This window comes from Perna viridis, chromosome 1, assembly GCF_037379345.1.
Source record: "Perna viridis isolate PV_CMFRI_1.1 ecotype Kerala chromosome 1, ASM3737934v1, whole genome shotgun sequence".
Classification (NCBI taxonomy): domain Eukaryota; kingdom Metazoa; phylum Mollusca; class Bivalvia; order Mytilida; family Mytilidae; genus Perna; species Perna viridis.
In genome coordinates this window covers 48560640-48583116 of record NC_142445.1, presented here as the reverse complement: position 1 = coordinate 48583116, position 22477 = coordinate 48560640, and the positions used below count along the sequence as shown (strand labels likewise).

The window sequence follows — 22477 nt, the reverse complement described above, 5'->3', positions numbered from 1 at the left end:
GTATGATTTTAGTTACTTTATGTTCTTTGTTGTGTGTGTCTGTTTTCCATGTCTGGTCTTTGTCCCTGGATTACATTCTTTTGATTACCGCTATAACCTTGGTTCCCTTGATTACTCTTTAAAGACACTGAACTTTCGGTGTTGAAAAACAAAATTTCAAAGTAGTTTTCATTTTGTTAATCATTAACAAGTTTTTTAGTGAGATTTTTTTTATTTTAGCACATATTCTCAGAATTTTAGTTGTGTAACTGCTTTTCCATTTCACTTTGAATTGAGAAAAAAAACAGAAATAGATAGACGTATTCAATATTTAATATTGAACTCGCTGTAAGTCACCCTCACAGTGAACTTCCTCACACAAGCATTAAGTCATTACGACTTTACAGAACTTCACAGATTGTCAAATAAATAGTACTCTCTCACTCTCTCCCTAACTTCCTCTCTTTTGTCCTAATTCTTTTCAAAAATACAAAATTTAGATACCAAATAACAAGTATGGCTATCGCCACCAAAAAACCCATCCTGGCTTAATGAACATATATCAGGGTTTCGATACAAATTTTCACCTGAAGTTCTATTTTAAAACAAAAAAAAGTTGTCCAGTTAAATGTTAAATATGAACAAATTAATATAACTACAGAACTAATTCTGAACGTGAAGATTGTTTTTTTTTTTTTCTGCTTAGTTTCCCCCCCCCTCTCCCCATGTTGAAAATATTCAGAAAAACATCTTTTGCCCACCATTAATCAAAAGATAAAAATCACAATATAGCCTGTTTTAACAGGTCTTTTTTTTTTCACAAGCTCCTGAATTAAGACTGAAGAAATCAATGAGTATACCAAAATCCTAATAAAGATCATTGAGCCAGGATCTACTGAGACTTCAATGTCCCATGGGTACATCTGTGAAATCCTGCATAACAACAAATAATATAACATGAGCACAATAGAAATCAATGCATCACAGATTATTTAGACACCCTGCTGTTTGTATAATCTACCTGTTATAGTTATTTATTTATTTATTTTTGGCATAACACATAACAACAAAGGAATACATTGCCCAAGTACAAATCTTTACTTGTTTAATTTAAATTAATTTCACATAAAATTTAATCTGATTAAATAAAAAAGAAAGAACAAAATATGAAAACCTTTTTTTTATTATTAGATTGGGAAATTTCTTTAAAAAACAGCAGGGTCACAATCTGAATGTTTTATTTTCCTTTTGCAGAACTTACTTCAAAGTATATATTCACATTGTAAAAATTTTCTCCTCAGATTTTTAAAAATTTGTAATTTAGCATATAACTGCACCTAAAACAACATTCTTCTCATATCCAAACAATGAATTATACATATACTTTAAAGCAAACTCGCTGTACATACTGAACAACCAATGGTCAGTAATAGAAAGACAATGGGAACACATTATTTGTAACATATTCTATTAACATTCTTGTCAATCTTGTGTTTTTTTTTTAACCACATTAGTTTCTTAAGTAAAATATCATTGTGTAATAAGTCTGCTCCCAAAGAGACATATGTCAACAACATATTTTACCAAAAGTTACTTTTAGTTAGACTTCAGTCTGTTTTGCACATTAATCAAGTGCTATGTACAAATATATACAAATTTTCACATGTGAATGAAACTCAACTTAATAAAAATAGCAATATGAGGGATATGAATTAACATAAGAATGCAACAATATAAAAAAAAGAGTAATAGTTATTTAACAATAATGACTTACTTCAGGATGACATTGGTAGACATACTTTGCAGGAACATATATTTGACTAATGCATATACAAATATTATGCAAAACTTAGGAATGATAGAAGATTGCCATCATCAATATGTGACAAAATTTTGTTAATAATAGCACCAAAATAAAAATTAGCACTGACAGAAATTTGTCAATCTCTGGAATATGTTGACTAATTTCAAACAACAGCACAAAAGTTCCTGCAAAATTTGCCTTATTATTTACAAATCATTTAAAGACACATTTGATACAACTAATACTGTAAAACTCTAAGTACCAATAAAGCCTTTAAATTGACAACTATTTTAATGTACAAATATAAAACTTATAAACACTTGAATGTTATACTGGAAATTTACATATGACATGATCAGTGAGTGAAAAGAAATAAAATGAACAATAAAGAGAAATGATTTTATGACAAAATGTCCTTAGGTAAGAGTAATTCATGCATAAGTCACAAGCAAATGGCACAGTTTTTCGAAAAAGTATAAGATGAGCAATATACCCCATCCCATAGGATGAATTAAACATGAAGAACAAGATATGCAGAAGTGTGAAGAATTCACAAAAAGTTAATGAGATCCTTAAGCTTCATTCTCTGATATTAGACCCTAGACAATATTGTTGGATTATGTATATAGTATGGGACTACATAATAAAGACAGTAACTTTATCATGTTATTTATGATAGTGTAATTTCTTAATCTTTCAAGCTGTTTTTTTCTATACTGCCTGCTTTCAGAAGTCAATAGTTGTCATTTATGAGTCAAGATCGAATCATTGTCAGCTGATCAACAGTAAAAATGCTCAGTACTTTAAAAAGACCAACCACATAAAATAAAAAGCCCAATGAATGTAAAGTGTCTACAACTCTCAAGTCTATGAAAAAAGTACCCATGACTAGATGTTGGACCATTATCAATATCTTAATTAGTCAGAACAGGCACAGTGTTGAGCAAACGCAACTTTGGAATGCTTGTAATACTAGGACTTTGCTGTTAAGGTAGACAACTTGACACTGTTGTTATATTCATCATCTTTTGATCTTCCTGACAGCTTTCTTTATTCTCCTGTTATCAGTACTTCCAGCAGACCTGTGTAAAATACATAGATAGGAATATAGGTTGTTTTCTTGTCTTGCAGAGTTGACTTTTCCCCTTTTTTCTATTCTTATACCTTAGACACTTTCTGTCAAAAGAATAAAAGATTAGAAAAGAAGTCCTCCACTTTAAAAAAAAAAAAAATATATATATATATTTAATTATAATATCATTGACACTTACTTATGATCATTACCCAATATGTTTCTACATACCTACTTTATCTAAACCTATTGGCTAGATTGGTCAACTTACCCAATATTAAACACTGGATTATGTGGCGTCGAAGGTTGAGCATTGAACCCTCCAAACCCAGGTTGAGCTTGACCAGAAGTAGGATTAGGCGTGGCAGTGAAGTTGAATGGGGCTCCTGCTGGAGTGCTAGCCGACTGACCAAAAGCAAAACCTCCAGTGGGGGCAGCAGCTTGTGGTGTCTCCTACAATTTAAAAATGCAATATCTCAAATACTGATAGTAAAATAATTACTCTTATAACAATTGACAAGGTTTTTTATTAGCAATATTCCTTTTACACACTTAAATGCAGTGCAAACATTACTGCTAGCTGTAGTAGTCAAATACAAATGTAGCTTGAATTATAGCTGATCAAAATTTTGCACAAGGCACTTGCATATTGATAAAGTTCATGTCACAACAAAGAAGGTGCACATACTTTCTGGGAGCCACCAAACTGGAACACACTACTTGGAGTCTGAGAGTTATTACTGGCTGAGGTCTGACCAAAGTTAAAACTGGGTGCAGAATTAAAGTTGAAACCACCTGAAAGAAGACATTCAAAATTAATAAAAATCTTCCGTCTCTCATATAAATAATTTATATTAATGAATTAGTCTATTGCAGTGATCATTAAATATCCCTAGCCTCAGGCAATTAGGAATGATTGATGTGAATTTATTGTCACAACTTTTGCAGAAGTGAATACACAAAAATATTAATATCTATTTTCCAAACTGTTATTGAACATTTTTCATGGGTAATATTTTATAGCTTTTTATTTCTATTTGTACCTTAAGAATAAAATATTCTATATAATGGCTGCTTTTACAATCAATGTACTGAACGACAACATCAATCTTAACCTTGATTGCATGTGTTATCATGCTAAGAATACACCCATTATTACTAAACTAACATGAAAAAAGTTTTAAGTTGACTCATTAAGCAGAAAGTAGATGTGTAGAAGACCTTGAAATGGGAGGCACTGTACAAGTCATTATGCCAAAGCTGTGTACCAAATTTGAAACAATTCCCTCTGCTGAGAAATCTGTTACAAAACAATTTCAATTTATAACCCATAAAAAGTGTAAATTGATCCATTTTTCAGGAATGATTTTACAAGATCAACAAAGCCGAAATAAGCAAAGTCAGAAGTAAATATACAGTAGAAAATAGGTAAAATCCTGATTTGAAATAGAATTCCACTAAAATGGGGAAAAAAATCACCCCTGATTAAAAAGAAAGTAGATGTGCAGGAGATCTGGTGGAATAGACACACACAGTACAATTTGGTGTGCCAAAGATGTATACCAAATTAGAAATCAATCCTTCCAGAAGAAGCTAGGATATCAGTTTCAAAACTGTGAACAGACTAGTGAAGGTGATTCCAATTAACAATAAAAAAATAAGGTCATTCTAAAATAAAAACAATCTGTCAGGCGTTTCATTCAGAGGCGGTATCAGGTTCTTTTATCCTTTAAAGCTACTGAAAGGTACCTCCAGAATTTAAAATTTCATATTTTGTTTATAAAAGAAAATGCTGAAAAGTACCTCCTACAAAACCGAAGGTACCTAAACTGCAAAAAATTAATGAAAGCCCTTATTTATTGCTTAAATCATTAGTAAGCTTACAGAATCTGACAAAATATATGCATGTGGTATAGATTCACGCAAGATCAAGCTTGACTATATGGTATTGAACACAAATATACTTAGAGAAATCATAATCAATAGATTAAAGCTAAGAGAAAAAACCCTATTTTTTCACTCCTAAGAATACCTACCAGTAGCTGATGATGTAGCTGGAGGTGCACCAAAAGTAGTAGTACTTTGTCCAGAACCAAATGGTGGTGCAACTGTGGTCTGCGGTGCTCCAAATGCAGGAGGAACAGGAGTTGTTCCAAAGGCTGGCGTGGATGTCATTGCTGTCCCAAAACTTGGTGTTCCTGAACTACTATATCCTGACATGGCAGTTGACAATGGTGTTCCAAAAGCAGGAACTGAAGAAGTCTGAGGTGCCCCAAATGATGGAGTTGCATTAAAACCTGCTGTTGATCCAAATCCTCCATTTGTCCCTGCAGAACCACTACCAAAGTTCTGAACATTGTTAGAGGTGCCAAAAGATGATCCACTGCCTGCAGTTGAAGGCATACTGAATGATCCAGTACTGTTTCCAAACATGTTAGAACTTTGACTGAAAGTACTTGAACTAGTTGTGACAGCTGGTTTACCAGAGGCTGCCCCAAAAACAAATGATGCCCCAGTAGAATTTGAGGTGACTGTAGCTGTACTGCCAAACACTGAACCTGATGCAGCACTGATACTTGTGCTGCTGAACAATGAACTAGTTGTAGTCTGGGGAATACCAGTTGTTGCACCTGCAAAATTACATACCAAATTGGGTCTAGAAAAGCAAAAATAATATTAATAGCAGACCAAAATGCTATCTTAAAAAAATTATAATTTAAAGTTAAAATCTGAGAACATTCCACCTATTCAATAGGATAAGTTCAGTTTATATTAAATTCAACTCTTAAATATAATAACTAAAATGTTAGGAGCCTAAATCGCTCACCTGGTTAAAGCGTTGCCTTTCAAGGGCAATAACTCTAACAAGGAGTTGTCCAGCAAATTTTACTCCTGAAGACTTTGGTAGGACTTATCATAAGGATCATTTCAGCAACAGAAAGTTTCATTGTATCTATTACAGTTTTCAAGATATTGGCTGAAAACTACAAAAAAAAGTTCACCTCTCAAGGGCAATAAATCTTACATGGAGTTGTCTGACACTTAAATCCAGGGGGAGACTTTTGTAGGCCTAATAATAAGGATCATTTCAGCAATTGAAAGATATTGGCTAAACCTAACAGTTTTGGACATACATGCAAAAAACTACTCTCTGACCCCTGTGTTCAATTTTTAAAAACAGAGGCCATTTTTTTTAACAGATAAAAAATCTTAACAGTCATTTTGTTTAGGATACCCTCAAAAACAAACATACCAACTTTCATTGAATTCTGTACAGTAGTTTCTGAGAAGATTTTTGAAAGTAATAACATCAAAAACATACAAAAAGGGTAAAAACTCCAACATGGGTCAAGAGATTTTCGCCAAAATTTGACCACAGATAAGACCTCATCAAGCTGAATACTTTTACCCTATGTCAGAATTAAACTTAATAGTTTTGAAGAAATATGCAAAAATCTGCTGTTTGACCCCTATGTTCTATTTTTAGTAATGGTGACCATGTTTTATAACAGATCAAAAATCGAAACGGTCATTTAGTGCAGGATACTCTAAAGAATAATCATATTAAGTTTCATCCAAATCCATTCAGTAGTTTTGGAGGAGAAGATGTTTGAAGAATTGTTAACGATGACGGCGGATGCCAAGTGATGGCAATAGCTCACATGGCCTATGCCCAGGTGAGCTAAAAAAAGTTTACTTCATGACACATCAACTGAGGAAAATATTGCCTATAACTTAAATATTTTAACCATACCATTATTTTAATTAATAGTGGTACAATACTTTTTGAGGTTCAAATTATACAAAAACTGACCATACACAACATAAAGTGGCAACAATGGGCTAAGTTCTACATGCTAAAAATGTAGTAAAAAATTAATAAAATTTCTCAATAATGAAAGGTGCATACATTCAAAATTAATACAAACAATGTGCAAAGTTTGAATAAATAAGTATCATACTTTTTTAGTTATAGATTACACAAAATAGATATTCCTTAGCCTGACAGACAGACAGACACTGTTGAGCAGCTACTAAATCTGTTTTTACTGTTCGTTGTTATAGCTAGTTGAAATAGACCAGTTCCACTATCAAAACAAATTTAGCTAGGCTAGTGAGTAATTTGAATAGCTCTCTAGGAAGAAAATCTGCCCTACGTTATACCAATGTGTCCTACCTTACTACCACTGAACACCTATGTGATCTTTCGGACACTTGTCTTTTAATTTTGAATAGCTGTCAATTATGATGACCTTAGCCTTTAAATTTGCCATCCACCATCATAATTAAGTAGGACAAATTGGTATAATGTAGGTCAAACTACCTAAAAAGCTATTTAAAGCACTCACTAGCCTATCTATATATGTATAGAAATTGGAACTGGTCTATTTCAACAAGCTGTAATTAATTTCAAACATCATATAATATTTCCTGTACAAGTGAAACAGAAAACCTCCATAAATTCAATTCAAAGGTAAACAAACAATATTACCTGCAAAGTTAAAGGAAGAGACAGAAAACCCTTGTGGATTACTATCTTTGTTTTGTCCAAATGCAAATGCACCACCACTACTAGCTGAACTTGCAGTAGCTGAAAAGGAAGTAAAAATGTACCATTCAAGTACATAAACTGACTTTCATCTTAGTTAAATACTATATCACAATAAACAATGTGTATTGTTGTTCTGGATATGAATTTAGAATACATTTCAAATTGAACATATTCCTTGAAAGCCTTTGATTTCCATGTCATCTAATATGGGTACTGCCATACTATTGGACTACCTTATAAATAAAAAATGTGTAAAAGTTAAATTGAACTTTGAATTCAATTCAGGTGTTTCAGAGGAGTGACAGATTAGAAGATGCAACCACCCCCCCCCCCAACTCCCCACAAGTAGTTTTATTATTACATCCATGTGTTCCAACAGGAAACCCTAAAGCCATTTAGATAGAAAATAATAAGCAGCGCAAAATGGTATCATATGATAAAGAACTCATGAAAGTTTCATCATACGCAATTCAGCCATTTAATAGAAGTTGTAGATTAGACCTGGGAAAGGACATGTGGACAAAATGATCACTATACACCTCCGACCTTTCAAATATTATGAAAATTGATACATTTACAACTAAAAATACAAAATTACCACCAAAAGAAGAAAACAGTTAAACTCCAGTTTCAATTACCATCACATCTTAATATTGTAAGTGGCTTTCATATACCATGAACCACATGGTTGTCAAAAAATAATAATGATATGGAAAAGTGCATGAACTCCACCATCACTAAACAGAATTAGGCCAAAAATAAATAATTGTATGTTTCCCTAAACTGGGCCCTACCAAGTCAGGTGTGGGAAGGTAGGTAGGTATAATATTTTATTTTTTTTGGAAATTGTTTTTTTTTTGGGGGCATTTGTAAATAGGAATTATAAACCAACATTATAGCCCAGTATTTTAAGTTTAATGGTGTATCAATTTATCATTTTCCTCATGTCAGATTTACCGAATAAAACTATGTATATTTTGGAATCATTTGTAATATTGGATTTCTCTTTGGTGGTATTTTGCCAATAATAATGCAGTCTCTGCACACTGGTAACACAATACGATGTGTTTAAAGGGCCTCCTTGTCCTTTGTTTGTTGCCCCAACAGCTGCACAGAATGCAGAGAAAACTATACCATTTAGTACCGAGTTATATAGCTTGCTTTACACAAATATTCAGAAAAAAACAGATACTGATGTAAAACAAGGTTTATAATTAAGCAATCCACCATTATCATTCAGTTTATTACAAAAACCAAGGATTGTATAAAATAGAGCAAATGTAAATAAAAAAAAGCAGGAAAATAACAGCAATTTTGAAAATGGCTGCTCCAATCAAATTTTCAAAATCACCATTCAACTCAGGATAATATGTTTTCCCACATGTACCAAATTTAATTGAAAATCAAATAATTTTTCAAATACTGCCCAAAAATGGCAGTTATATAGAAATGCTACCAAGTGATTGGTAAAGGGGGTATCATGCACTAAAGAACGGTATTCATTCCACGGTTCATGGGAAATAAAAGCAAATAAAATCCCTTAGTTCGTGGGAATTTGAAAGTCACATGCATGATTAAAAAATGTATCTGTAATAAATCAACTATGATAAACCTAGTACAAATGACATAGCATGCCCTCAGTGTTGAGCGATCTGAAACATGTTTTATCAGTATGTTGTAAAAAAATTATCATGCCGATGGTATGGTCTAAAATGTACCTGTACCAACTTTAGTATATATCCAAATACTATTTGGCCAATTTCTTCCAATTTCTTCATTATTACTTGATATTTCTAGCTGAAAGTTGGTACACATTTGCAAATGACATGATGGATAGGCTTGAATTAATGATTTTTTAAATATTTGTCGAAAAAATTGATTTTATTCGATTTTCGGTTTTCAAAAGGTCTAAAATGTGTAAACCCGAAATTCCCATACCCAAAACCAAAGTCCGGTATTTTTGTCATCTGTACTAATGTATTGCATATTTGACAATAAAACGTCATAATATAATTGAAATTTTCATTCACCGTAAATTAAAATAGCATCAGACTCTGTTTATGAGATTTTGTTTTTCATATATTCTGGATAAGATCATATCCATTCTTCGCTGGCACGGGGATTGATGCTAGGTATGTTATTGAATTATCACTTCTTTTTTTTTTTTTTTTTTTTTTTATCAAATCTTTCAAAATGTTATCCATAGCCTTAAGGTGAAGTTTTTTAACCTCTTTAATAATTTTAGAAAAAACATAAAATTGGGATAGGTTAGTGAGAAATAGTCAATAAATAGTTGGGTACGGTAACTTCCAGTTACACATTTTAGACTTAACAAAACTGATCAAACAAGAGATATCAGAAAAATATACATCAAGTTCTTGATTAGAAATGAATTAAAATGGACTATTCCACATCTCATGCAATTTCAGTTCTTAAACGTGGCGTAAGAAGGAATATTTTAGCATAACATTATTTGGGTACAGGGAAAAGTTGATACGGATGTGGGTATAGGTTACACATTTTAGACCATAACCATACGAGTTATCAAGATTGAAAAAAAAATAAACAATCCTAATCATGATGCATGAAAGATAAAAAATGCCCAGAACAGTACACAAAAATAACCAGGAGTGAGAAACGCAGAATACCAAGATGGCGGATCGATAAATAGGTGTAGAATGGCGAGGTAGAAGTGTGATTTCTCTTAACTCCATGCATATATCATTTTGGAAACGGAAATTTATATGTGCCTACAGATTTTGACTATCTATTTTTTATAGCTGTACAATGAAGCATATTATCGAAATCAACACTTGAAATTTTGGTGATAATGGGGAGTAATGGAGAGTTCCAACGACAAATTTTGGAAGAAAAGAAATTTAGGAATAACACTGAATATCTTCATATAATTTCACTTTCGTGGCAATATCTATGGCTTCTTAACTGTATAGAAATTTGTTACTACTTAATTTGGTCGTTTTAAAACCATCAGTAAAGATCAATATATTTTGTGTTTGTATATAAATTGCCCCCTTTTGTTTGTGTGGCAATTAATGCCTTCAGCTCAGACAGAGTTGTCTGTCTTAGTGGTCGTAAATGAATTACTTTGAACAATTCACGTAAAAATTATGATGTTATAGTTATATTATTTACATTAATATGGACAATATAAATTTTTGATTTTCAGTAAAATGTTTTAAGTGTCAAATCATGTAGTACTACTGATAATTTTGCATATCAAAATATTGCATAATACCATTTGATATGTTTACAATGAATTTAAAGGTATTGTTAATAAATCCAATTAGACGACTAGGATTACTACGCCATGATTAACTGTTTAAATGATTAAATCAGTTGGACTTATTTCCATGATGTAGAGTGACGCATTCTACCATACCTGAACGTAGATATGTATGATTGATTTCATACTCCTTATTGATTAAACTAATTGTCGAGGAAGATAAACTAAGGAAGATAAACTTTGGAATTAACTCGCTATACTGTGGACATATTTGTGATAAAGTTTTATATCTGAATAAATATAGAAGTTAAATATATATTTATGAATGAATTTTAGCCTGGTGAGTGACTATATTAGACATGACAAGTATTAATTGACAAACCCTGTGATATAAATCTTGGGTGTAATCACGAGACTTATTTTAAAGCAAACATAAAAATATCTTTGTAAAAACTACAAGAGTTTACTTTAAAAGGAAAATAATCAAGTCGACTGTTTTATTTTAAAAATTTCCAGTTGTTGAAAACCACTGACACAAATCGAAGTCGATACAAACAACTTCACATGAGATAATAACATGTTCATGTTATGCAATGTTTTGGAAAGTGTAATTACTCCTGAGTTCCAGGGCAAACGCTAATGCAGAAAGCACCTAATAATACTTACATATATACTATGTATATGTGTGCATATATGTACATATATGCATCATTTAACCTGTGTACTCTTCAATGTATTTTCTTCATGTTGACTTTCTGATTTCTTTGTATTAGATTGTTTAAGGTATTAGCATTATATCTTAATGAGGAAATAAAGACACACATGAATAACAAAGAAAAAGAGCCTGTTTATACTACATAAACCGAAACAAAAACAAAATGTGCTCACAAAAAAATTGAAGTCTAGTAGTCTTCAAGATGTACACCTAAAACTGTTTTCATATCCTCCACAACTTCTCCATAAAGATGTCATTGATTTTACCCATATTGGTCCCGTTAAAGCTGAAATACCTCAATCATGGACTCAGTGGAATTCAGAGGTTGGGTATAGCTTTATTCAGAGACTACATAATACTTACTATTAGGAATATAAAGTCCATGTCTTACTGAGTTCCAAAATTAAAATAAAAGTTACATGATCAAATTATTTCTTTTTAAAAAAAAATGATGCTGAATTAATCGGATGTTTATATGAAGAAAATAAATGAATGAAATGTATTGTGATGCAGGGGCATTTCAGAACCTTTGCATCCAAATATATTCCATTCATTTAGTTCACGTATATAATCGTCCAATTTTTGATTCAATGCCAGACTGTAACAACTGAAAGAACAAAACCACTTTGCGAAGTATATACAAAAAATCAAATATTGGAACTACCAGACATGAAAAATAGGAATATTGACAGCTATCTTTTAGAAACATTTGTCATATGTATTGATTAAAATAAAATCCTTGTTCATGTAAAGAAGCATGAAATGTATATTTATAACCAGTCTATGTTACAGGCTGTTAGAACGGCGAATGTTTTGTCTATACTACCCCGTCACATAGTAATGATAAAGTACTTTAGTCAAAGTCGAGTAAAACGGTCCGTTTCAGAAATCAAAAAAAAAATCTTCCACACCTTTTGTAATGGGTTTCTCTCCCCTATACTATAATACCCTGGTATTTGGCTCCTCCATTTTATAGGAGCACCACAGCATGGATTTTAACAACTATAAAAATAATTTCTACACAAAATCAGCAATAAAATTATTTGGGTCGTAACATTTTTTCAGGTTGGTCTGGATTTTGGGAAACAAAGAATATTTTATTTTTGGCCTTATACAAAACCTTTACCATTCAATTAATCAGTCTGCCAGCAATCACCAGATACAAAATGCGACCTCTTCTCGAATTTTTACTTACAAGTTGTAGGTTTGGCACCAAACTGAAATAAACTAGATGAAGATGTTGTTGGCATAGCAAAAGGCTTCTTTGAATGTGCTGGATCTGCTCCTGCAAAATTAATAAGGTACGCAATCATTGTATATAACTAATACCTTACAGCAATTTGAAATGGAGTGATACTTATTTCAAGACAAATATAGCTATGCTAGTGAGTGTTTTTAAGTAGCTTTCTAGGTAGCAATCTGCCCTGCATTCTTCCAATGTTTCCTATTTTATTTCAACAGAACACCTATGTTATATTTCAGACAGTCTCTCTGCTGAAAATAGTCCTACAACTCCTACAAAATTTGTCAAATCAAAATTGCGGTATAATATGCACATCTTCACCTTATAACAATACATTCTACCATATATGGAAGGAATATGTCAAGTGGTTTCAGAAAAGATGCACTCACAAGGTACTGATGATGGATGAATAGACCAGTCAATAACATTCTACCTCCGCAATATTGTTGCATGGAGAACAACAATTTCCAGTTGCCACAGCAACCAGAAATTTACCTGGGCTACCATATTTTTTTTTAGGTGTAGTGAATTTCAAAAATGAAGAGTAAAATTTATTGTAAACAAAATTGCGATAAGTGCTCTCACTGATCAGAAACCAAACCAGTAGCACTGCCATTTCGATTTTCTCGGTAAACAGTTTTTTTTAATATATTGATGTCCATATCATTTATAATTTTACAGTAAAAACTAAGGAGACAACAAAAATAGGGATCAAGATGTATGGGTTAGAAGTTGATGATGGCAGTGATATTGAGTAAGAGGTTGACAGATGTGGTGTTTGAATTTTCTTGATTTATATATATATATTGTACTTAATGAAGTTAATTCAAGTTCACAATAAATTTATGGAATATGTAATACAACTTTGGTTTTATTAAACAACAATGACTAGAACTGTGCATGTTCTGGCAAAGACACTGTTTGTGCAGTATGTAATAGAGTGATAGTTAACAGTTACTGTCTTCTAACCAAGAAATCTTAGCTACTAACATTTTGTCTGGGCTAATTGATTTTCAAATCCAGTAGCCTCAAAAAGTTAATTTTGGCACCTGCTTAAACAATAGTTTTAGTTATATGTTCCTTTTCACATTTTACAAATTCTATTCAACACTAATTATAATGTTCCTGTTCACATATAAAATGCTACTGTAAATACCACAGTTTATCTTAACCTACCATCATCTCTTCCACGCTTTAGACTAGGAGATACCACTGATGATGAATTATTTACTGAGGGCTCTGACTTTTTCTCATCCATCTTAGAAAATGCAAAACCTAGAAAAATAATGAGTGTAAAAATATCTAACTCAGTACCAGGGGTTTCATTAATTTTTCAGGCAGGAGGTACTTTACAGAAAGTAGGAGGTATGAAATAAGTTCGGCAAGGGGTCTGGGGGGCCTTTAGCAGCCCCCAGTGGGTCCAGGGCAACGCCTTGGTGGGGGGTCAGGGAGCTCCTGGATGTTTTGACTCTTTGAGATTTAAATTCTGACTTGAAAATATGGGATTACTTGTAAGTCTGCAATATTTGCTTCAGATTTGTTTAAAATATATGAATTTGAAATCATCACTGATTTAGTCTCAAAACCCTGAAATCCAGGAGCTCCCCACGATTCCCACCAGATCCATTTCTAGACTAATGCTGATAAACTTTGTTGACTGATGCCATTTTATATGAAATTTTGATAAATGTCATAGTTTGTTCTTAGGCTTTTATTTACTTGTTACAAAATTTGACCACCAAGACATGTAAATAAAAGCATAGGAACAAAACTGAACATTTAATAAATGAAATTCCATAACATGTCATCGTTCCTACAGCAGATTATTTTCATAATAAAATTAAACTTTGTTGTTGTTTATTGCCCAATTATTACTGTGACATGTAGAACAATTGCATGTGTCTTATTGTGAAATGTTGGTCTAAAAATCAGTCTGATAAGAAATTCTTTGCTTCTGAAAAAGAAAAAGACTGGCAGTTTTAGCCTGGTTGACTTTTAGACGGACAGAATTATATTACAATGTATTTATTTTCTACTATAATCTGTACTAGTTTTGAATCTGAGCCAATATTTTTTTTTACATTCTTGTGAGCAAAAGCCATGTTCTTTTTAATCTTGGGGTTGCCAAAATATTTTTACCACCCCCCCTTCCCGCCGAATCGAATGGACACTACGTTAAATCCCTGTAGGTTAAAAGGCTTTACTGATTAGATTCTGACGCAGACCTCGACAAAGACACCAATATAAACAATAATAAACACATACCCATAGCCTACAGACGTAATGATGTTAGATATCTATTTACTAAATTTTTTCTGATGATTTTTTTTGCTTTTATTTTATTCTGCCGTTACCAGACGCTACCGCAGCCAGGTAAAAGTTCCGGGTACCGGCTCTTGATGAAAGCACTGATAACATGAGCATACCATATCAGAGCATAAGAATATAACCATGTTCAAGGCAAAACAACCCCCTGCTTTGTTAAAAATGAAACACATTTGAGTATTCCTTCAAGCTTTTGTATTCTGTGCATCAGAAAAAAAAAATGCTTCAAGTAAATTTTCAAAATTACTTTTAGCAAGTGCTATTCAATAAATACAAGATGCAAGTGAAATTTCATCTTTGTTATTTAACATTATTGTGTCCTGAATATCAATTGTTAATATTTTGTGGGCAGTCTGACACAGCACCTCTTGCAAGCTACATTACAGCCAGTGGTCTCAAGCCAACAAAATCTCTGTTTTCAACCATTATTGTAACAGTTCTATTTAGTACATATCAAGGTTCACCTAACTAGATGAAGTAGCATCTATTCAACATTATACATATTGAAATTTAATAATCAAATGACACAAAAAATTAACAACATACCTGAATTATTTGTTCCTGAAAAGCTGTTAACAGAAGTCTTTGAATCAGTTCCAAACACTGGAATATTATTGCCACTGTCAGTTTTATTAACTATACTATTTCCAAACACAGAATTGACACTAGAAGTCTTTAAATCTATTCCACTGTCTGTATTTACACTCGAAGGCTGACCAAACACAAACCCACCATTTGTAGTAGGTTTCTGTACTGAACTTGATATACTTTGACCAAAACTAAATCCTCCCGGAGTGGTTGAGACCGTTGTCTTAGTTTCACAGTCTGATTTAGAGGTAAATGTAATACCAGTAGTTGCTACAGTGGAAGTTGTAACAGACAATTTAGTATTGTCCAATATAACTGTTTTGTCAGAACTTAACTTAGTAACATTGTCAGTAGAGGCTGATGAATCTGATGATGATTTCCCAAAGACAAACCCTCCAACAGGCTTGTCTTTACTGTCTGATAAAGAGTCTGATTTACTTTTACTTGTACCATCACCTGATTTGCTTCCACCAAATGAAACACCAGAACCTAATTGTCCAGACTTATCAATTAAAGATGTCTTTGGCTCTTCCTTATGATCTTCTTTAACAAGTGATTTATTTTTGTCGGATGTACCAATTGCACTGTCACCAAACTTGAAACCACCACCAGATGAGGTTGATCCAGAGTCCCCTCCAAATTTAAATCCACTCCCTGTTGTTGAGTTACCACCAAACGTAAAACCACTGTTAGAAGTTTTAGAAGTAGAAGTAGATGTAGCAGGCAATGCAAAACCAGACTTCCCTCCAAAAGCATCTGCTGCAATCTTGAATCCAACTGCTAAAAGACAAATGTTGAACATTAAATTTATATCCATTTTTATATTAGAAAATGTGCATCAGGAATACCCTTTTTAGGTAATACAGATGGCTTTGTTTTTCATTTGTTTTCCTAGCTGTCTCATTTGTCAAAAAATAGGGTATCTGATGGTACATTAAAGATACCATGCCACAAAGGAAAAAAAAACTGGGGGATAAAAACAACTTTAAATGGCCATAACTTCCGATTAAGCAATCAAATCAAGCTGAAATTCGAAATTGATCCATATTTTATGACACTTTATAACTATACCAAGTTGACAAAATATCCTTAGATATCTTTTAAAGTTATCTTCTAGAAACTGTCAGGGAATAGAAGGACAAAACTTTTTGGAGGGTATCACATAATACCTCACCACTTCATGTGGCAGGGTATAAAGGGTATAAAAACTAAAGACTCTATAGAGACTATAGAGAAAGGCACATAAACAAAACATAACAAACCTGGATAAGATCTATAACTTATTCAGACAGAGTCACATACCAAATATCAGTTCAATACTTGAAAGCTTCTGAAAAACTATTGAAAAAACAACGGACATGCTCAGCCCACTCATATCATAGACTAAAGGTTGTTTTTCTACCAATCCATATCAAATATTGGGAGTTGAACAGACACCAACATTTTTAAAAAATGGTCCAAATACAGTTCAAGCCATTGAATTCTACATATCATAGTTATAAATCCTACCAGTAGCAGAAGGCTGAGAGCCAGGTCTAGGTGACTCACAGGCTATACATTTTGATGCCTCTCCTTTATTGGGAACAAGACACACATCACAATCCCAGTCAGCTGCTGGCTTACATGTAGGTTGACTAAAGCTCCCAGCAGACTTTGAAAGACCTGAAATGCACAACATATCAAAAACAGATTTCATGGACAAGTAGCCAGTGCCAACTTAAGCTCAAATCACTGGCAATATGGACAATGTAAATGACATGTCCCTCCATAACTTAGCAACATGTATAAAACCCTAAGGTTGGATAATCTATCTTTGTATTGCATGACATTTACTTTCTTTAGTCAAGCACATCTAAATATAATGCCTAATCATTCTGAGAAATTTCATTAAAATACATGTCTTTTTAATAAGTTGCATTTAAAGATCAAAGTACAATTGCATCTCTCTTTGCAGGATATCCACAGAAATCATCTTCATTCATGCAAATTTACATATATCCTATCATTTGTAATGATTCCATCAATGTCTATTGAGTGGTATATTTGGGTGATGTGGTTACAAGTTGACAGATAAACACACAAATGGACACGGTGACAGGTGTCCCTTTAAGCCTTCAAACTTTATATGCAGGGGGCATGAAAACTTCAACAGATTTATCTATAGAAATTTATTGTATCAACTGTTTTTTGACAGTGCATACTTACTTTTCTTCAGACCTGGTTTAGAAGTGGTGCACGCCACACATTTATCAGCATCCTCTGAATTAGATACAAGACAAGTTTCACAAGTCCATCCCTTTGCAGCTGCAAAACTTGCAAGACTGTTAGTTTTTTTTGGTGAAGGTGCTGAAAACAATTAAATTAAGATTATTCCTAGCACAATGAATACTAATGTAAATATATGTCCCCTGCCATCACAAAATTTTTTTTGAAAGTGCAGAAGTCCATTAACTCCTGTAATATTTATTGAATCAAGATGGCAGCTCAATATGATCAATTACAAATGGTGAATATCAATCCTACAAAATATGAACAAAATCTGTCAAACAATTTACAGGGGGTTTCCTCCACATGTGTAACCGGACAGACACAGGTGCTTCTATGTTCTCGTCCATGTAGTGGGATGGAAGAAAATAATGTGATGAAAAGAGCCTGAACCTACTTTATAACACTCACGATGTTATGAAGCTACCAAAACGGCAGAAATTGGTTAATTCAGAAGTAAACATACAGTAAAAATAAACAGAATGGTAAAATCAGGATTTGAAAAAGGTTCTTGCAATTTTTAATATAAAGCCTATAAATACTAAAGGGCTTCACATAAACTTTTTTTTAATAACAAATTTAATAATAAAAAAAAAACTGCTTGATTTACATTAATAGTGCTTAAAGTGCATGTTCACAAAATGTTTAATCTGCCTTCATGTTATAAGGTTATTGCCTGAATATTGTCCTGCACTCTGCAATATACATATACATGTATGTATTTATACTCATCACTTATAATTTCATATTCCTGCAAGTTTTTTTTTTAAACATGCCTTTTTTTCTGTGATGTCATGAACATGAAAATGTGTTTGACTTGTGCAATATTGAATATATTACAGCACACTCTGTTTTTGGTTGCTTTTCTCACTAAATTTTATGACAGTATACAATACAAAAATATCTGATAAAATTTCCTACCACTATTCAAACCAGGCTTAGGGGCAGTACATGCTGCACATTTAACATCATCATCTTTGTTATCAACCAGACAAACATCACAAGTCCATCCTTTAGCCACAAACTTGGCAAGACTGTCGTTAATTGGAGCTGTAGAAATGCACATGATTATGAAAGAGACTAGTAAGAGTTATTTCTAACACATTAGTAAATTCAGCGCAAGTTGAACTATTGATCAATCTTAAAAAAAAAGAAAGAAAAAAAAGACGAAAATGATAACTGTTCTTAATTTTCAATGGTTTTGTAGTTGAGTAGCATATTTGGATAGGTCTTGTTATCTTTAGTAAATCCAGAATCTATAATTTAATGAGCAGTGATTAGGATTTTCGTGCACCATAGTCTCATTTCCTCTTTTAAACATGTTTTTATTAGCTGCAGGCAGATGTTACGATCGCCACGTTTTCGAGGGGATTTGAAGACTGGGGAATGAAACAGCACTTTCTCTATTTTTTAGATTACATATTCTTGATCGCTTACATGTTTGAAAGAACAATAAACCATTATTTTTAAGAATAAAAATAATTTGATAATATCAGAAAAGTGTGGACTGGCAGTCCCGTTTGAAATTGAAAATGCCACCTAAGACATTTTAAACTAGACCCAAAACAGAAGAAATTATCTTTTTCAAAGCCGAAAAATATTATTGATGGTAATTACCAGAATCAACCTGCAATTGTTGTAGAAATTAACTTGGCAGCTGGGCACGATTATGAACCCCCTACTGAAAATATTAATAATGGTGGAGTCATATTATCTGGTCCTGAAGCACCCCAAAAAAAATCCAAAATCTGATAGCAGCCAAATAAAAATTTTCCTATCATTTGTGATAACTACTTTAATAGAAAAGTTAGGGTCTAAATGATGGGGAATCTGTGGACTTCTTATTATGATGATAAACCACTACACAATACAATAGTGTAAAAACTCAAACAACAGAAAACAAAAGTGATTTGATGTGACAATTAATTGACACGTTAATTGTTAACTCTTAATAGACATTTGATCTGCAGTGCAAATTAAAGTTTGTTTATGCTACATTTGGTCTTCAATATCTATGTCTAGCAGGCCTAAGCTGCTATTCCAAATTTTGTCCTATGGTTTTTTTTAGAATGGCCCATTGAAATTGAAAATGTCCCATTGAATTGAAGGGTAAAGGGGGCTATGGTCCCATTGGCAAAATTTTAATCCCAATCACTGAATAAGAAATAAGGATAATCAAGAAAACAAGTGTTTTTGTATTCAATTAAGTAAGAAGAAATTTATTCTTTTGAGACTATGTGGATAGAATACTTAGTTCAATCACACTTCAATACTAGTCCAAAATCACTACACAATGCTTACCATCATTACTGGATTTAGATGCTGGTTCTTTAGGTTTCCCAAGAATATCCATAACACTTCCTGATTTTAACTCAGAAGCTACTTTAACACTCCCACCTGCAGATTTATCAGGACCTTCTTGAGGGATAAGGTTTGGTAAACCTGCAAAAATAAACCAAAGTGCACTGACAGCAAGATTACAAAATGAATGCCCTCCACTTAGTGTGTCCTTAAATAATGTTCAACCCTTAACACTCACCACACTACACATATGTTTAGCCGTTTGTCTGCAGTCACTGCTTTCACAGAAAATGTATGACCATTCTTTAAACTACAGTTTCTTTCCCTCCTTCTTTTTAGATACCAAAAAATCAAGGACACAATTAACGTTCAGAATTGAATAAACATCTGAGTTCTGATGTCTTAAAAAACGCATTTTAATTCTTTATACCTGTTAAGTAAGGAAAATCCTAGGTAACAGGTAAGTATTTGTGAAATTTGAGTAATATTTATTTGTCAGTTGAATAAGGGGAAACAAGCACATTTGCAATTTGGTCATATAAACAACTTCAGTCACACATATCTATATGTGTTGCCTAAGCAACCAATAAAACTCCATAAAAATCCATTAAGAGGCTTAAGCTGAGTTTCACAAACCAGATAAATGGACAGATGGGCAGACAAACTGGGTGATGTCCATATACACGGAGTAACAATTTGGAATTGCAGATACTGGCACAACACATTTTTTCAAGACCTGAAGGTTATTTGTTCTTGAGTATAATTGTCAATTTTAAATGAATAAAATAGATTAATGTTTACCTTGAGACACAGGAGATTTGGTACTGAAAGCTGTGAGAGCTGGAACTTTGTAGTTGAATTTGACTGGTGAGTTATCATCCCCAAGGTTAAAGGTGACAGTTTTTCCTTTGCTTGGTGACACTGATCCATCACTCTGTTGTAATGGAGAACTAAACCTGAACTCCTGTAGGCATAATAAAAGACAGGATTATACTGTTATGAGCAGAGCAACAAAAAAGGAAAGGTGTAAAATACTACACCTCAGGGAATCACAGTCAATTCATCCATTCATGTAGATTGAAAGCATTATAAAATTGGTCTTAATTCTATTCTCAAGGGTCAAAATTTTATTATTTCAATGACAAAAAAACAACAAAAAATTGAGTCAATGGCTGAAATGGACAAACTTCGTTAAACAGGAAGTAGAGGTCCAACAGGCCTGAAATCTGATCCCACAAACTGGGACCCATAGCTGACGCTGGATACCCAATACTTAGAGGCCCTGATTAGAGGTTCCTGGGAAAAGAATTGCATAAAAAATAAGTTCCCAGTCTGCCAACCTAACATTCACCATTCTTATTAAAAAAAAAAAGGTGTTAGACAGAAATGGCTGGGTTGTTGTAAAATACACAAAGTCTGTAAACAGGAAGTAGAGGTACAGCAGATGTCTGAAATAGCATCGCACAATATGGGACTTTATATTTAAGTTGCGCCCAAAATACCAAGTGGCTATGACTTATAGTTGCTGAGAAAAATGTTGCGAAAATATTTTCTCCACCAGCATGACTGACTTTCACCATTATATCAGCTGTTAAGCACAAGTGCAACCCAGACAAAATTGTGATGTTGAATATTGTGGTACAATTTCATATGGATACATGGTACAGTAAAAGCAGTTTTTCCTAGGGTTGTTATAACTCTTTCACTTATTCTAAGATTTGAATCTTCCAAGTTTGACACATCAAGGTTCAACTGCAGTTTGTTCCAGAACGTTAGAGCAAATGACAAATATCACAAGCCATCAGCTCGGGTATTTTGATTTTATTGTTTGCACTTTATTTTTACCTACATAGTTTACTACTAGGTAGTTGCAGAGTGCTGTTAAAGCTTTATATAATAAGTCTACTACAAACCATTTTAGGAGGTCCTGTTGGTGTGTCTGTGGGAGTCACAGGTGTTTTCTGTATTGGTGAAGAGAATGTAAATGGTTGACTAGAATTAGGCAGTCCTGTGGACTGCAGCATGGGTTTGGGAGTCACAAAATTAAACGTTGGCATTTCCTTCACAGGTAACTGAAAATCTGTTTTCAAGTTTGGTACTTCATAGACCTAAAGGAAAGATTAAGTAAAGTTATCTTTCAAACATATAAACCATATTACAAAATATATACTACTGTTTGCAGACCTGATTTTACAAGGTCAACAAACAAAACGGACATTGGTAAAATTGGAAGTAAATATATATAGTAAACAAAAATTAAAACGGTAAAATCTGGATTTGAAAAAGCAGAATTCCACTTAAAAGCAGAAGTAAATCAGTTTGGGTTTGGAAACTTTATTGACAAGGGTGCATTTAGTATATATAAAATAAATAAATGCTCAAAAGAGCA

At 32.9% G+C, this 22477-nt stretch overlaps 1 protein-coding gene across 1 annotated transcript in view; it reads right to left on the bottom strand.

The window, feature by feature from the left end:
- Positions 1 to 294: 294 nt before the first annotated feature.
- The window catches only part of LOC148629117 (uncharacterized), a 38423-nt gene continuing 16240 nt past the window's right edge, over positions 295 to 22477 (bottom strand). The window contains exons 12-25 of the mRNA XM_088544255.1: positions 22002 to 22196; positions 20890 to 21052; positions 20089 to 20229; positions 18709 to 18837; positions 17728 to 17868; positions 17032 to 17184; positions 15481 to 16302; positions 13786 to 13884; positions 12562 to 12651; positions 7348 to 7446; positions 4892 to 5485; positions 3544 to 3650; positions 3127 to 3308; positions 295 to 2865 (exon numbers count right to left, since the gene is read on the bottom strand). Coding sequence (XP_088400381.1) covers positions 2805 to 2865; positions 3127 to 3308; positions 3544 to 3650; positions 4892 to 5485; positions 7348 to 7446; positions 12562 to 12651; positions 13786 to 13884; positions 15481 to 16302; positions 17032 to 17184; positions 17728 to 17868; positions 18709 to 18837; positions 20089 to 20229; positions 20890 to 21052; positions 22002 to 22196 — 2976 coding nt within the window. The 3' untranslated portion in view covers positions 295 to 2804. The remainder of the gene's footprint in view (positions 2866 to 3126; positions 3309 to 3543; positions 3651 to 4891; positions 5486 to 7347; positions 7447 to 12561; positions 12652 to 13785; positions 13885 to 15480; positions 16303 to 17031; positions 17185 to 17727; positions 17869 to 18708; positions 18838 to 20088; positions 20230 to 20889; positions 21053 to 22001; positions 22197 to 22477) is intronic.